The sequence below is a fragment of the Myodes glareolus genome, chromosome 7, assembly GCF_982192425.1.
Source record: "Myodes glareolus chromosome 7, mMyoGla1.1, whole genome shotgun sequence".
Taxonomy (NCBI): domain Eukaryota; kingdom Metazoa; phylum Chordata; class Mammalia; order Rodentia; family Cricetidae; genus Myodes; species Myodes glareolus.
The window spans coordinates 69353984-69369149 of record NC_142032.1 but is presented as its reverse complement, the minus strand read 5'-3'; the positions used below and the strand labels follow the sequence as shown (position 1 = coordinate 69369149).

Here is a 15166-nt window from a genome sequence, read left to right as displayed (position 1 = left end):
CTTTCTACTAGTCATGTAGGCAGCTGCCAAGGGAAATAAGCCCTTTTCTATCCTATCCAGTCTTCTGCAGGTTGAATTCAGGTGCTGAGTTTCATGATGGGTTAGTGTCCAAGCTTGGCATAGCTCTTGTGTTCTAAGAACCACTTAACAATTCCTTGAGATGAACTCTCAATTGTTCTTAAAGTGGCTATTCAGTAAGGACCTCTGTGAGACTCTACCCATCTGTAGCCACATCCACAGAGAGTGGGTATCAGGGGTGCAAGGCATTATCAGGGAGTGCCACAGCCAGGACCATCTACTGTATCCCTGACCTTCACAGAGGTCACCAGAAGTCAAAGAGGGATTGAGGTCTTAAGTCAACTTCTCTCCATTCTGAACATCTCAGATAAAAGAGATTCAAAGACTCCTTTGATATTTGTTCTGTGAAGCCAAGCTGTCATGGAGGAAATCCAAAAAGAAACATGAATGAGCTGTAATTATTTAATAAGCAACGACAGTGTCAAGATATATCAAGAAGGATGTTGGCCATTTAAGATTTGAATTGTTGAGAAGTATCTGTCAGTTGTCTGCCATCCTCGAGTCCCCTCTCTGCTGCTTGCAGAGTAGTGGGACTGCAGAACTCCCCCCGTTGCGTGTGTCACCTTGGTATCGCTGTCCGCACCAGCTGGGGATGCATGCATTAACTTAATGCAACCCTGTTGCTCTGTGAATTTAGATTACTGGAGGAGCGTCACAAAAGCATCCCTGACAAGGGGGACAAAAGCTTCATCAGTGGGTCCTCTAGGGTGAAAACAGAGCAGAAAATGGTTTACAGATTTGTTGTAGGTGAGCTGTACCATCCCATTGTGCCCCAAAGATTTCCATCATCTTGGGTTACTCACTTTGCATAACTATACTGGAAATTGTATAACTGTGAATCAGCTGGAAAGTTATAAGTGATGGCTCAAAATGGATATTTTTTTAAAGATCGACGTTATTAAAATAAAAAACTTCTGAGTAGACGCATTTCATTAAAAGACTTATTCTGTGACATTGTCAAAGTTAGTGCTGGAAATGGGTCTGCGTTTTCCCAGGGGTGAGTATTTATTAGGTATTCAGTCTGTGCCTGGTTAGGAGTAGGCGCCCTCACACAGAAGTGGACAAGCTGCATAGTCAGTGTATAGCCACTTTTAGCCACATCTGCAATGTTTTAATATAAACTCCGCTTTGCACTCTGTCATGTGGCATTTGTTTAAGTTCACTGCATTTGAAAAGTGTCCACGGGAATGCTCTTCATACACAGGAAAATGTTTCTTGATCCCAAAGGTCATAATTCAGATAAATCAGTGAATTACCTAAGAAAATTTAAACGAAGCCCCTTCACTTGGCAACAGTAGATTGGAGAGCATGTAAATGCCGAGACCAGGCTATGCTGTAACGTTAGCATTGAATTAAAGGATCTTTTCCATCTCTCTTCCACTTAGAAGTTCTTTAAGATGAGCCCTTGAATGTTAAGAAAGTGTGTATGAGCATGGACTTGCCCTTGACCTTACACATCTGTAACCACAGCCACACGAAACAGGTGGCAGGGGTTCAAGTCACCATCAGAGGCTCTTGAGTGAATTACTCAGCTCTGCGTTAGGTTCGACTTTACATTTTATTTTTCTCTTCCTTTTGGAAGCCAGTCGAGGCTCCAGCATGCTTGTGTTCCTACCCAGCATGTGTGATACTATGCAGGGACCTTGTAGTTGTAGACAGGTGACCGGATCAGCCATTTGCTGTGACCTGGAGCTATACACATGCATCTTCCATGGGATGAGCCATGGCCAGAGAACAATGATTAATAGGTAGGGATGTTCCTACTCCTGCTGCATTAGCGGTTGCTTCTTTCAAGTGACTGGATTATATTCTGGTAATGAGTCCTTTAAAAAATGTAATTGAGTGAGGACGATGGTTAAAGAGATTTCTTTGGCCTGGATACACACCAGAAGATGGACAATTACCAACTCTTTTAGGCAAAGATGTGACCTCTCCTAATGGAAGGGTCCCCTGGGAAGTTCACAGAAGAGGGCTTAGGGGTGGGGAGTCTTTTTTGGATTATTCACTGACAATGACTTTGGGAGCCTCTACCTCACTGGACTCAGCAATGGACACTATTTGGCTACAGCTGTATGGACAGTGTTTGATAGGGGCAGTGGCAGCCTTGGTGGGGAGTTCCTTAATATCCCAGATCATTCATAAGGCCCTGCATTTGGAAAGCAAGGTGTTGATTGTAACTGTTACCCCAGGGAAGAGGACTCTTTCACTCAGACTCAAAACAATTTTATCACCAACATATTATATCCCTTCCGCATGAGCTCTGGTGTTGAGATGTGTATTTCCTTGGAGTTAAAGTATGAATGTGCTTTCCAAAGCCCTTATTTACAGAGTGCATTATAGATGTTTCAAATGGAGGGAGCTTGACTTTTGAATACAGCCATCATACCAGCTGTCCAACTATATTGGTGGCCTTCAGAAATTCACCCTTGTGTATGTATATGTGTGAGCGATAACTTTATAAGTTCATTTATATTTGGTCTTGGCAGTGTGTGATTTTTCTTGCTTTTTATGTTGATGTGTCCTGGCTTTTTTTTTTCCTTGCTCACTAACAGTGGGTTTATAGCAGAGGAAATAAGAATCATGTCATTGCCTGGGTAAAATTTGAAGAGTTCCACAATAGCCCGGAATGGAGTGTAACAAAGATTTATTAATTTGGGGATAAACTCATAGTAAGGGTAGCGATCCACAGTCCTCTGAGTGCACTGGGAACTAGAACCAAATCCAGGAGCAAAGAGAGCCACACATACTTTTTTTGTCTGCATTTATAGTGCATGAGACCATGCCCAAAGTGGGCTGGTATCTAAAAGACTATTGGCTGAAGGAGTTTCCACAACATGTTCATACCAGATTGTAAAGGTACTTTATATTAATTATAAGGTATTTAGAAGCTAATGAGTAGCTTTCACATGACCTGTGACCTGCCATAATGCATCCCACCCATTACGGCTTGATTAGTTTGTTAATTCACAAGGCTTAGTGATATTTTTGATTTTTGTATTGTATAGGTGTTTTCTTCCAATAAATGAATTGGCTCCACACTTATCTGAGCTCAAAGGCATGAAAGGTCATTTTTAAGAGATGAACAATGTGGGCAAGGGAAGCTGTTGTTATGGTCTTTGCTAACATTGCACCATGAAACTGCCTCTACTGGTGGTAACTGAGCCAGGTAAAAACAGTCCTATAACATCAGCCTGCCAGTGTGTAGGGTGGTTATCCACTGACCATGCTGCTACCAGATGATGTGGTGGAAGTTCATGGCCCTTGGCTGATTCTAATTCTGGCCCGCTTCTATAAAAGGCAACATGGCAAACTCTTTTATCTGATGGCATCTCTTCTCTCTCAACAAATGGTGGTCTCTGTGGGATGTGACATGCCTGTCATGGTCCACAAGGAAATTGATCTTGTTAGGCGCCTGCCTCCTTTTGTCTGCCTGTGTTTGGGGGTTCTTTCAGCTGATCAAGAACAATTGCTATGATATCCTTGCCCCTTGTCTGCCACACTCAGCTATGCAGTGGAGACTAACAATCTTGAGGGATGCACAGACGCTCAGAGAGCATGGCTTTTCTGGACATTGGATCCCTCCCATTCAAACTCTGATGGTCTCGTAGAATGGGTATTTTGGTGTTTATATAAGAGCTACTCTAAGGTGACCCTACCTAGCATGTGGCTAAGGACCGATTCTAGAGTTTTCCTGAATATTCTTCCCATCTGTATGTACTGATGCATTGGGCCCCTCTCTTCCTTCTGCCCATAGAATTTGCCTTCATCTCCTTCATTTCCCCAAGGCAAATGTGGGGACAGTGAGGTGTCATACCCACATCCGCAGTGGACTATATCTGTAGATGTGCCATCTTCTCCCACAGAGGATGCAGGCCACCTCTCATACCTAGTGACAATGGTCTGGACTTAGGTTTTAAATCCATGCTGGAGTGATGGTTTCCCACTCAGAGGAGAGAGAAAAAAAGAGCTTGTCACCCCTCTTGGACCAGGGACCTACTTGATAAATGCTCTAGAGCAATGGCTCTCAACTTCCTAATGCTGTTACCCTTTAATACAGTTCCTCATGTTGTGCTCACCCCCACCCATAAAGTCATTGTGTTGCTACTTCCTAACTGTAACTTTGCTACTGCTATGAATCATAATATAAGTATTTTTTTGAGATAGAGATTTGCCAAACAGGCCTCAACCCATAGGTTGAGAACCTCTACTCTAATGAGAAGCCACCCACAAACTCTAGGCCGTGGAAGGTGGCAGCACTGGGTGAATTTAGTTGTCTTGGAGGCTCTTTAAAAAATAGACACAAGTTAGGCAAATGATACCATGAGCATGTATGTACCCTGCATTGCTGTGGGACAATGGTTTTACCCTGTAAAGATTTGTTTCTTGTACTTGTTTAATAAAATGCTGATTGGCCAGTAGCCAGGCAGGAATTACAAGCGGGGCGACAAGAACAGTAGAATTCTGGGAAGAGCAAAGATTCAGTCTGCAGTTGTCAAAGCTGACAAAGGTACCAAGCCACATGGCTAACACAGAAAAGAATTATGGGTTAAGATGTAAGAGTTAACTTATAAGAAGCCTGAGCTACTAGGCCAACCAATTTATGATTAATGTAGACCTCTGTGTGTTTATTTGGGACTAAACGGCTGTGGGACCTGGTGGGACAGAACCCTTGTCAACACTGCATGCCTTAAAATTTTACCTTATTTTCCTGGTGGCTAAACCCATGCCATGGTGCTGGGTAAGCATGCTAGAATTGTCTCTCTGGTCAGGGTTAGGTATATAGGGAGCAGCCAGGGCACATGACGCTCTCATCTTTCCAAACCCCAACTGAGTGCCTTCTAGGTCAAATATCTGCCCAGTATTATTTTCTTGAGTTTTCCCAAAGTATAGAGGCTGTGAAATGAGTTGAGTAGCCACACAAAACATTACCTTTGCCTTTTTTATTTAAAAATTAATAAATATTTAATGACAAGTATAATAATTTACTCTCTATACGTAATGCCATGTGTACATCTACATAGAAGGGAATACTGAACTTTTCACTTGGTTTTGTATGAATTTTGACTTCAATCTTTCCAGGAGAAGGGTCGGCCTCTGTCGTTGGCATATTGTGATTGGCTATGAAATGAGCTTGAAAATGCATTTTGTTTCCTGTTTGGCAGAGATGCTTTTTCTTTCAAGGAGGAATTAGTTTATCTTCAGCGTTTCATTTCTGGCTCTAAAATATTTAATTTTTTTATTTGACTCGAAACAGTGACATCACAGGTAGTCACACGTATTTGCATTTAGACAGATGTGCAGCACAGGACAGAAAGTTGCTAAACCCTTTCTTCCACTTACTGAGAACATGGAATTCGTCAAACACATGAGAAAACTGGTTGCCAGCATTTTCATAATGTCAGTTAAAAACAGTATAAAAACGTGAAAGACATGTTTAAAGGTTCAGTATGCATGAGACAATTGCACTTCCTTCAAGGTACAGGATCAGCGTGGTCAGGGCTCTCCTCCGGCTCATTTGTTTACTGCTCTTCTGTGGATTTGAATTCCCATAGCGTACTTCCTTAAAGGCATGTGCTTGTGTGCATGCCCATGTGTGCACGTGCACCTGCACCTGCGTGTGTGATATGGTCTGTGTGTGCATTTTGAATTAAGCAGATTTGAAATTTTGCAGTGTACTTTGTGAAAGGCATGTGTTTGTGTTTGTGTGTGTGTGTATGTATTCCCACACGTGGGGTGTGTGTGTGTGTGTGTGTGCACGCATTTTAAACTAAGCATACCTCTGTAGTGTGGTTTAAGTAATCCCCTGAGAGCAGTCATACAAAATATTCTTTTAGTTTTCTCTTTTAAAGACCAGATCTGATTGCTGATCTCTAGATCCTTGTATAACTCAAATGTCAGAACTAAATGAAATTGTTGAGTCCAGAGGAAAAGCATGGTGAGTCTTACCTCCTGCCCATCCAAAGCAGGCCATGACCTTCTCCCCAAACCAAGCCGCTCTGGGTTTGCCACCAGATCCGCGAGGCTGCCATCAGCATGCAGTTCCTGCTGAAAGCCCTGGACGGACACTGAAGACTAGGTTTTTCTCATATGCTCACAACTATTCAAAGTTTTAAGTTATACAAAAAAAAGAAAAATAAATAAAAGGCAAAAGAAGACCCCGCCCCCCCTACTTCCTACATGAGAAGCAGAACACTGAGAGACGTCATTAACTCACAAGAGGATTTTGTTTTCTATAAAAAAGAGACCTGGAAAGGTCCAAAGACATGAGTGTAAAAGAAAGGAGTGGAGGTTCACGTTGTCATGTGTAATCAAGAGAGAACTCTTGTGTGTGATGGCGGATTTAAAAAAAAATCCCTAAAAACATCTGATTCACAGCTTTCCCCTAAGTATGCCATTTAATACAATTTACTGATAGCTTAAATGGAGGCGATGGTAAATTTGGCCGTTGGTAGCAGCTAAGGGAAACACTGTTTCTCTCTGAGATGGTCAGATCTTGCACAGTAGAGACAGGGCATAAAGAACTGTAGACAACACCTGGCTGTACGCAGGGATGAAGAGTGTCTCTGGGGACTGAGCCACAAAAACACTTTCTGCCGCAGCCCAGGCACCGGTGATTTATAGGTAACTATATTATCCATTGTGTATCTCTGTCTCTTTTCAAATGCTCGCCAGATTCATCATTTGGCCTTTGGGTACCCAAAGATTAAAAACAAGACCTAAGACAGCTTAGTGTCCATTAGCTCTGACCCTGTCAGCTTGCAATGATTGAAGGCATAACCTGACGTGGGGTGGGGGTAGGGGTGGTTCCTGGCTGCTGGCCATTTGGAAAATGAGCAGTAAACATGTCGTCCATCTGGAGATGAAGAGGGTGCTAAATCTGTGGCGTCAATGTGACACTGAGATGTGGTCACTTGGCGTAGCGCTACAGCACACAAAGGCAGGTATACATAGAGTCACATTTTCGAGATTATTCATGGTCTCCGACCACTTGAAAAAAATTGTGCTTTCTCCGGAATTTAATGTGCTGAAAACTGCACCCGCCCCCTGCTTATTTGCAAAATGAAAGGTAAAAATGAAGTCCTTTGCTAACAGAAGGCTTGCTTTGTCTTCTCATGTAAAAAAAAAGTCATAAGAATAAAAGGCCAAAAACAATGAAAAGTTCCACTGTCTACAGATGGACAGCCTGCTGCGTGAAACACTGATAACTCAATACTTGTTCATGGATGGGAGGGGGCTGCCAGGGGTTAGAGTTTTTCCTTATCTTTGATTACGTAAGTTTTATTTCAGACTTTACACCCCACACCAGTGATCTGCAACGGACAGCTGGCAAGGGGTGATAGTCACTCCCTTTGCTGCACATTATCTGTTGGTGCGAAGGCCTTTTTGGTACGAAGGGCGAGAAGCAGGGAGCACACATTGGCACCGCAGTTCCCTTGGTCCTATCCAGTTTGGAAAAGGACTGACTTAAATTCCAGTGGGTTTGAAAGACGGTCTGGGGACTCCCGAGCCCACGAGTCTTAAAGAAACCAGAGTTTCCACCTTCCGTGCTTTTTGGACTCCGTTTTGGATTTTTGCTTGGGTGTGGAGGAGGAAGTCTCCTGAGTGTAAGGCGAAGGGATGACCTGAGTTTCCTCGACTGGGTGCAGTTTTCTCAGCACAGGCTGGAGTTTGTCTTCTTGTTGCTTAAAATCCAGCTCCACGCTAGAAAGACAGAACACAGAGTTTAGTGTGCGACCCTAGAGATCTGGCTCCCCGCCCCCATCAGGGTTATGTTCATCACAGTCTGTTTATAATATATCTTCACTGTTTAATAATAAACTGTTGCCAATATCTTTTTGTTCTTCTATTGAGCACTATGATCTCCTCCAAATTCACTCATGTTCTTTGGAAAAGAACACACTTTCACACAGGCAAGCCTTTAAAGATCTAAGGGACACAGTTGTTCCACAGTCTTATCATGAGACTAGGGAGATGGCTCAGCCAATAAAGGGCTCATCCTGTAAGCACGAAGGTGTGATCAACCCTGAATGCTCACTCAGAGCCCGGTATGCAGTGCTGGGGCCAGAGACTGGCCAGCCAGCTTAGCAATCAGTGAGCTCCAGGTTTGGAGAGAAGCCCCACATCTAAAAATAAGACGGAGGTTCACCAGAGACTACTCTCCCAGCAGCTACCATTTGCCTGTAGCTCCTCAGCTAGGAGCTTTGTACCCCTCTCTCTGGTCCATGCTGGGGTTTTATGTGGCTAAAGCTAGGGCTTGTACATGTTGTCTCAATGGCTGTGACTTCCTAGGTGCAGCTACCCTGTTGTGTACCGAGGACACTGTTTCCTTGTATTCATCTACTACCTCTTGCTCTTGGACTCTTTCTGTCTCCTCTCCCTCAGTGGCCCCTGAGCCTCGGGAAGAAGGCCATACATCCAAGAGTACTTAGGTGGCGCAAACTGGTCTCGATCAGTAGGGGAAGAAAAAAATAAAGGACACAAAGTTCTGTTGTGAAGTGGATCTGGGAGGAGACAGGGTAGGGTGGGTGGGTGTGTATGATAAAAAATACATTATTCAGAAGTCTTCCGTTGTCAAAAATGACACTGAAATAGAATGGAGAGCAGTAGAGGTAGATGTGTGACTCCACTTCTGACCTCCACATGCATGCACAGAACATGTCCATACATGCACCTTACACAAAGAATTTGCATCTCAGTCAAGCAGTAGTCACGATGCATGCACACGCAGGGCACATAACGCATCAAGCTGTGTCTTCCTGTGCAGCCACCACTGGTCAGGGAAGCCAGTGGACTGGAAGCACCATGAATCCAATGACTGTGGCCCTGCCTACTTGCAAATTACTAGTTTCCTTACTAGTCTCAAACATTCTTAAGGACAACCGCTAGGAGGAGAGTGTGGGGAGGAGTCCTGTGGTTATCTCTTCAGCACTGCTGAAAGGTCCTTGCTGTTACCAAGCACAGCTTTCCAGGAAGCAGCAGAGATCGTGTTTGGTCAAAACAATACAAGATTGTAATTACTCTGTGGGAGCAGGGGTGTGTGCCAGGATGTGTGTGTGTTAGGAAGATAAGATTGAAGATGTGCTTCAGAATATCGGTTGCCACTTAGGGTGCCTCTGTGAGGAAGTCTGCCAGAGTGCTGGAGCTGTCCCTGACATCTTTGGTAAGCAGGGATGGTCTGCTAGAATCCACTCCGAAGGGATGCCCTGGCCCATGTGGTTTTCTCTGATGATGAGGCACTGAGGGTTTTTTCTTCCTATCCCGTGTTGTTTAGATCATGTGGTTTGGACTTGGGCTGTGGAGTCTTCTACCCTGTCCTGTTGTCCAGATGTCAGAATAAATGTCAGTAGATTTCAGCGAATGTTCATAGCATTCTTCCTCTAGCCTGGGGACACATACACCATCTATAAACACGGAATCCTTTCCATTTAGAGCCATTAATCCCAGCCAAATTCTGACATTTCAGGAACACAAACCAGCAAAGCCGTATTATCTGGAGTTTTAAAAATAAGTTCAAGACCTATTGAATATACCAGTTTATGGTTTTTAAATCCCATACACCATTTTTCATATTGTCAAAGGTTGTAATATCACTGAGGGTTTTTTTTTTTAATGTCAAGGGATGTTTATGGCTATTTTCCACCAGAAGCCTTATTCTCTCCATTTATTTTTTAGGTGGGGTGTGTGTGTGTGTGTGTGTGTGTGTGTGTCTGTCTGTCTGTCTGTCTGTCTGTCTGTCTGTGTCCCTGTATGCACACATGTTGGAGGACAACTTTCAGGACTCAGTTCAAATCTTCCTTGTTCTAGGAAGTAGAACTGAAGTCCATTGTGTCAAATGTTGCGTCTTGATGTGCTAGTAGAGACAAGGCCCCTCCTAGGGACAGCTGTGCCAAGGACAAACCTTAGGATTCTCGGAACCTGTGACATTCTAGCTTGTCTGGACTGTGGTACCTGAGAAAGTAGGAGATCCTGTCTTGGTGCCTGGGGAGCAGGGGTGAGTTAATTCTCTCATCATCAGTGAGCTTCCATTTACTTTAGTTCCAGGAAAGATAATTGCCTGTCTTACCGAATTCTAGAAAGAGTACATTCTCAAACACCCAAGATCTCTTAACTATCGTGCATAGTTCAAATATGACTGTGTTCTCACTATTACGTGTCAACTGCAGGCTTTACAGTTGGGTCTGGTGCCGAAAAAGAAAAGAACTAGAGAATTCTTAGCCTGGACATTTGGGCCACAAGAGCCTTTCAGGAGTTTGTGAGATGTGACATTTAGCTAAACTAATCCCGAAACACGTCCTCCACGTCACGACCATCGCAACTGTCTCAGGTAGCCTTTTAGTGATTAGAACAATGCATGTGGCTGGCGTCTTCTGGGCTAACATACAATCCTGGGCACCTGTAATTATTGAATTCCCATTAAGCGACTACACTGGGAATCCTGTCATTAACCAATTTATCACACCGTGGAACCATGTAATCACAGAGTAATCTAATCTGAGTTCTTGTTAACGAAATGACTCGACTTTATCTGTTGAGCAGAATCCTGTTTGTGCTCATCCAATACGCTGCAGCCTCGAAGCAGGCTTGATAGGAGAGAGCCACCAAGCCTGACAGTGGGGGTCCGTGACACAGTGACCACAAGCCCTGCCTCTCCTCATGGCTTGCTCTGCATTGTCCAGGGTGCAGTGTGTCTGCCTGGGGGTGACCTGTGGGTATCAGCCACCCACATTCCGGATGGGCAAACCCTGACTGTTAAGTTACAAAAACATGTTTTCCCCCTGCTGTCTGCTAGCAGTTTCTTGTTGTCAGAGTAGACACTGGGTTATCTGGGATCTGAAGTAGATGGCTGACTACATAGGGTGGGATTGCAAGGCTAAGAATCTGGTTATCTCTGGCTGACTTAGAGCAAAGGTTTCTTTGATCTTAATGGCCAAATGGCGTTGGCTAAGAGCAGAGGCTCTGGATACTGCAGAGGTCTGTCTCCAGTCCTCCCTCTCTGAGGACAGTCAGTTGGCCACACAGAGTATAGGGAGACCTATGGGTAGGCATATGGCAGTGCCATCATCTGTTCATTCCCTCCTTCCTTGTGGCCATTTGTTTATCCAACTTGGGTGCTTTCTCTGGCTCACAGCATGGAATGCCACACTCTGTTACCCCACCCCACCCCACCCCACCCCACCCAGCTACACACAACTTCTGCAACCTGATTACAAATCCTCATCTTTCATCTTTGAGTTCCTTCTTTGCATGGCATTGAGTGTGGAGAATTCTGTGTTTGCATAGGTACTGGGACCTGGCCAGGGTTTTCTGGATAGTGGGCTTTGGCATCAGGTAACAGGATATACCTTGTACTGAATGTAAGAGAAAGATTCATGGGCCCCATGTTTATAGCTGTTGGCCAGGGCATGTTGTTGATCCCCTCTGAAGCTTTCCTTTTCTTGTCTGCACTTCTGTTCTCTTTCCAGACATCCAAAACAATGCCTCCAATTAGAATTCCCAGTGGGCAGAATTCCTGTGTCTGCTATTGTTGCAGCGCCTTGACCACACTTCTCTGTGGCTCCTGGTGGTCCAAGATTAAAGAATGCAAAGACATTTCATTTCTCTGGTTAATTCTTTTCCCTTAAATATTCTTAGTCTTAATTATGAGTTTATAAAATAATTTTTCTGGGGCTGGAGAGATGGCTTAGAGGTTAAGAGCACTGACTGCTCTTCCGGAGGTCAAGAGTTCAATTCCCAGCAACCACATGGTGGCTCACAACCATCTGTAATGAGATCTGGTGCCCTCTTCTGGCCTGCAGGCATGGAGGCTGAACACTGTGTACATAATAAATAAATAAATCTTAAAAAAAAAATAAAATAAAATAATTTTTCTGTATATTTCTTACGTATGTGTGCAAGTATTAATGTAGGTACATAAGTTCCTGTACATGTGTGTATGTATATGTACACACATGCATACATATATACATATAACATACAGGCCTAAGATCAATCTGTCTGTGGCAGTCTCTCACTGGTGGCCTGCAACTTGCCAACTAAAGCTAGGTTGGTTGGCCCGTGAGCTCGAAGAATCTGCCTGTCTCTATCTTGCCAGTTCTGGGATTTAGAGTATCTGCAGGATGCCTGTGTTTTTTTATGTGTGTTCTGAGGCTGGGCTCAGGCCCCTCGGCTTGCACTTTATCAACCGAGCACCTCTCCTGCATAGTCTATATATTTCTACAGAAGTAAAACTTTGCCTAAGTCTCAGGCTGCTCTCTCAGCCCATACTCAAGCGCGGTTTTCTTCCTGGGTACAATCCTACATTTCTTCCTAATGCTTCTCTAGCCATTTCATGGGATGTTGCAGTACAGGGTCCTGGTGCTTCTCTACTTCCTCCTCCTCATTTGAAGCTCCCGCAGAACTTAGGTTCTGCCAACGGAGGTCTCTTCCTCAGCTCAAATGAATGCCTCAGGTGAAACCTCTCTCCGCTTCTCGCTCTACACAGGGAAGGGTTAAAGGCAGGTGAGGGTGGCCCCCAAGCACTTGCTTGTTTTTCGAAGTAGAAGGCCCCACGTTTTTAATTTCTCCTGCCTGCCGATGCCCTGTGGCTCAGTGAGCCTCAGATCCTCAGCCTCTGTTTTTAATTCTCTTTGAGTTAGATCACAAAGTCCCTAGTGCTACCTGTGACTCTCCACATCTTTCTCTGACACTGTGGATAAATCATCTCATCTTGGGGACCTGAATTCCCTTGGCTGGGAAGCGGTGATGAAGAGTCTCCCACTGAAAGGGCAGTCTCCAGAAGCCAATACCCTGGGAGTATGAGGGAGCTCTTATCCTGTGACTTTGGAGAGGATCAGTAAAATTTCTGAGTACAGCACCAAGTGGCAGTGAGGGCGACTGCTGTATGGACATCACGACATCAGCCCCATGGGCTAACACCAGCGTTGTCCAGAAGAAACTGATGGGTAGGGACCTTCCCAGATCATGCCCCTTGTGTGCTAATGGAAAGATAAGCCTTTCTCTCTGGTCCTGTTGATCCACGTCCTCGACCACCTCTCCAGGCAGTAGAGGAAACATTTTGCCATAGGACATCTAAGTGACACTTCCGTCTAGTTTGTCCAACATCACATCTTTCCAAAGTCCAGTCATCTGTCTTCCCTCACATGATTGGTGACCATGAGCACTATCTTTCCAGATGGCCACGCCACAGACCCTGACGATAGCCAGGCACACATTACCATTCTGTTTTCAGTGACGGTTTTCGTTCTTTGGGGTGTAACTGCAGAGGAACTCAGAGACTGTAGGACTTTCATCCTTTCTAAAATCCACTGCAGTGTGCCCCTAGTTACTTGGATTTGGTTATAATCATAGTCTGATCCGTGCTTGCTTTTATCATTTTGAAGATGGACACTCCTCTGTTCAGATAGACTGCCTCCTGGACACACCACTAGGAGTCGATAAAGCAGCCTGCCTCAAAGCAAACTGCCTCTGAGCCCCTGCCCAGAACTCTGCTCTTTTGGAGTAAAGGCTACAACCCACAAGAAGTCCAGGGTAGAGCAATCGTAGTATACATAATGGTGTTGGCAATGTTTGGTTGTTTATGGCCTCTGGAGTCTTGGGGATGGTCCCATATGTTTTCTAGGATGCTCTTTTCAGATGCCTGGCCAAAGGAACAGGCTGCCCGTTGGGCCTAGGAACCACTGTACCCTAAAGAAAAAAAATAATAATCACTGAAATCTACTTAGAGGATTTTTTGCAAACCAACTCAGGAATTAGGACAAGCCTGAATCCTGTATTTAGGCCCTGGGGAATACAATTCACCTAAAAAACAGCAGTGTATTCATTTCCTAATGTAACTGACAAACCCCCTCCTTCCTTGATGTTGATTTCGACTTCAGCATAAAGCTCCTTAACTTTCCTTACTGGTTTAACCAAAGGTGAGGGCGGTGGCTGCTGTGGGTTCTTCTGCCCCAAGTAAAATTTAAGCCATTGCTTTACAAACAAACCTGGGGATATGAGCGGTTTCATTCTGAGTGCCATTGTTAGTTTCACAGTGTCTGCAAGGTGTTGCTGGAGCTTTTAAAAATCCTTACATACTGGGGGAAAAGAGATAGTGTATTTTTAGGTTCTAAGAGAATACTGAAAGACGTTGGATTATTAGCTTTGGGAATTTTCAAGGAGAATTTTGAGGCCTGTCAAAGCTATCTTTTTTTTCCCCTCCTGACTTAATTTATTTTATTAAAAAATATTTTTGTTATACTCGGATAACATCGCGTAAGATATTGTTCATGGAGTCCATTCTGTCACTGTCCCCTCCCCCCATTCCCACTTGAAACGTGTGAGTGATAACACAGCAATGTATGTTAGACGGAAGGTGGATTTTTCCCACCTCGGCTCATCCTGCTCAGGAACTTAACATGCACAAGTGGAATAATTGAAGCGACATTGGACAGGGTATTTCCACTACGAGATAATCGTCGGATGACACAGGCTGCAGAGACTGCTGCTCCAAGTGGCTCTGGATGGCCTCAGATTGGCACTGCTTCTGCATACAAATGCAATTACCTCTCCACAATGAGACTTCATTAGCCTTGTTGCTGTTCTGCTCCCTCATCCTGACCAGCTCCTTTCTGCACGACACTGGCTATCTCTGAAGAGTGGTCCTCTTGTTTATCTGGATTTCCTTGCAATCATGTATTTTGTGTGCTCAATGTGTGGTAAATTAGTAGAGATGATGTAAGAAAATGAAGTCAGGTCTCTGTGTATTCTTTACCCTATGTAACCATGTGAGGGTGTTTCCCTCCTCTTTCCTAAAATCTGACTATCATTTTGGGCAAGGGACATATACACTCAAGATACTTCCTACTTGAGAGGCATGTACTGGAAAGCCCTCAGTTATGCCCATCTTTAGAGATGCTCTGGGACCTGCCAGTCCCTAACTCTCCAGCAGAGGGAGCTCTAGAGAACACAGCCAAGCCACCATTGCACCCTGACTCCTAGTTGCCTGGCATCCCTCCATGGTATCCTGTCTCCTCCGTATCTGCTCTGTGTCAGATGATGGAAGTGTGACATCCCACAGGACAGCTCACAAGCCTTTTTCTGGCACTAAAAC

At 44.4% G+C, this 15166-nt stretch overlaps 2 protein-coding genes across 3 annotated transcripts in view; one reads left to right on the top strand and one right to left on the bottom strand.

Moving 5' to 3' along the window:
* The window catches only part of Dock1 (dedicator of cytokinesis 1), a 502998-nt gene that overhangs the window by 210667 nt on the left and 277165 nt on the right, over positions 1-15166 (top strand). The window lies entirely within an intron of this gene.
* Insyn2a (inhibitory synaptic factor 2A) overlaps positions 5004-15166 on the bottom strand; it is a 55904-nt gene continuing 45741 nt past the window's right edge. Inside the window, exon 4 of the mRNA XM_048455252.3 lies at positions 5004-7779. Coding sequence (XP_048311209.3) covers positions 7596-7779 — 184 coding nt within the window. The 3' untranslated portion in view covers positions 5004-7595. The remainder of the gene's footprint in view (positions 7780-15166) is intronic.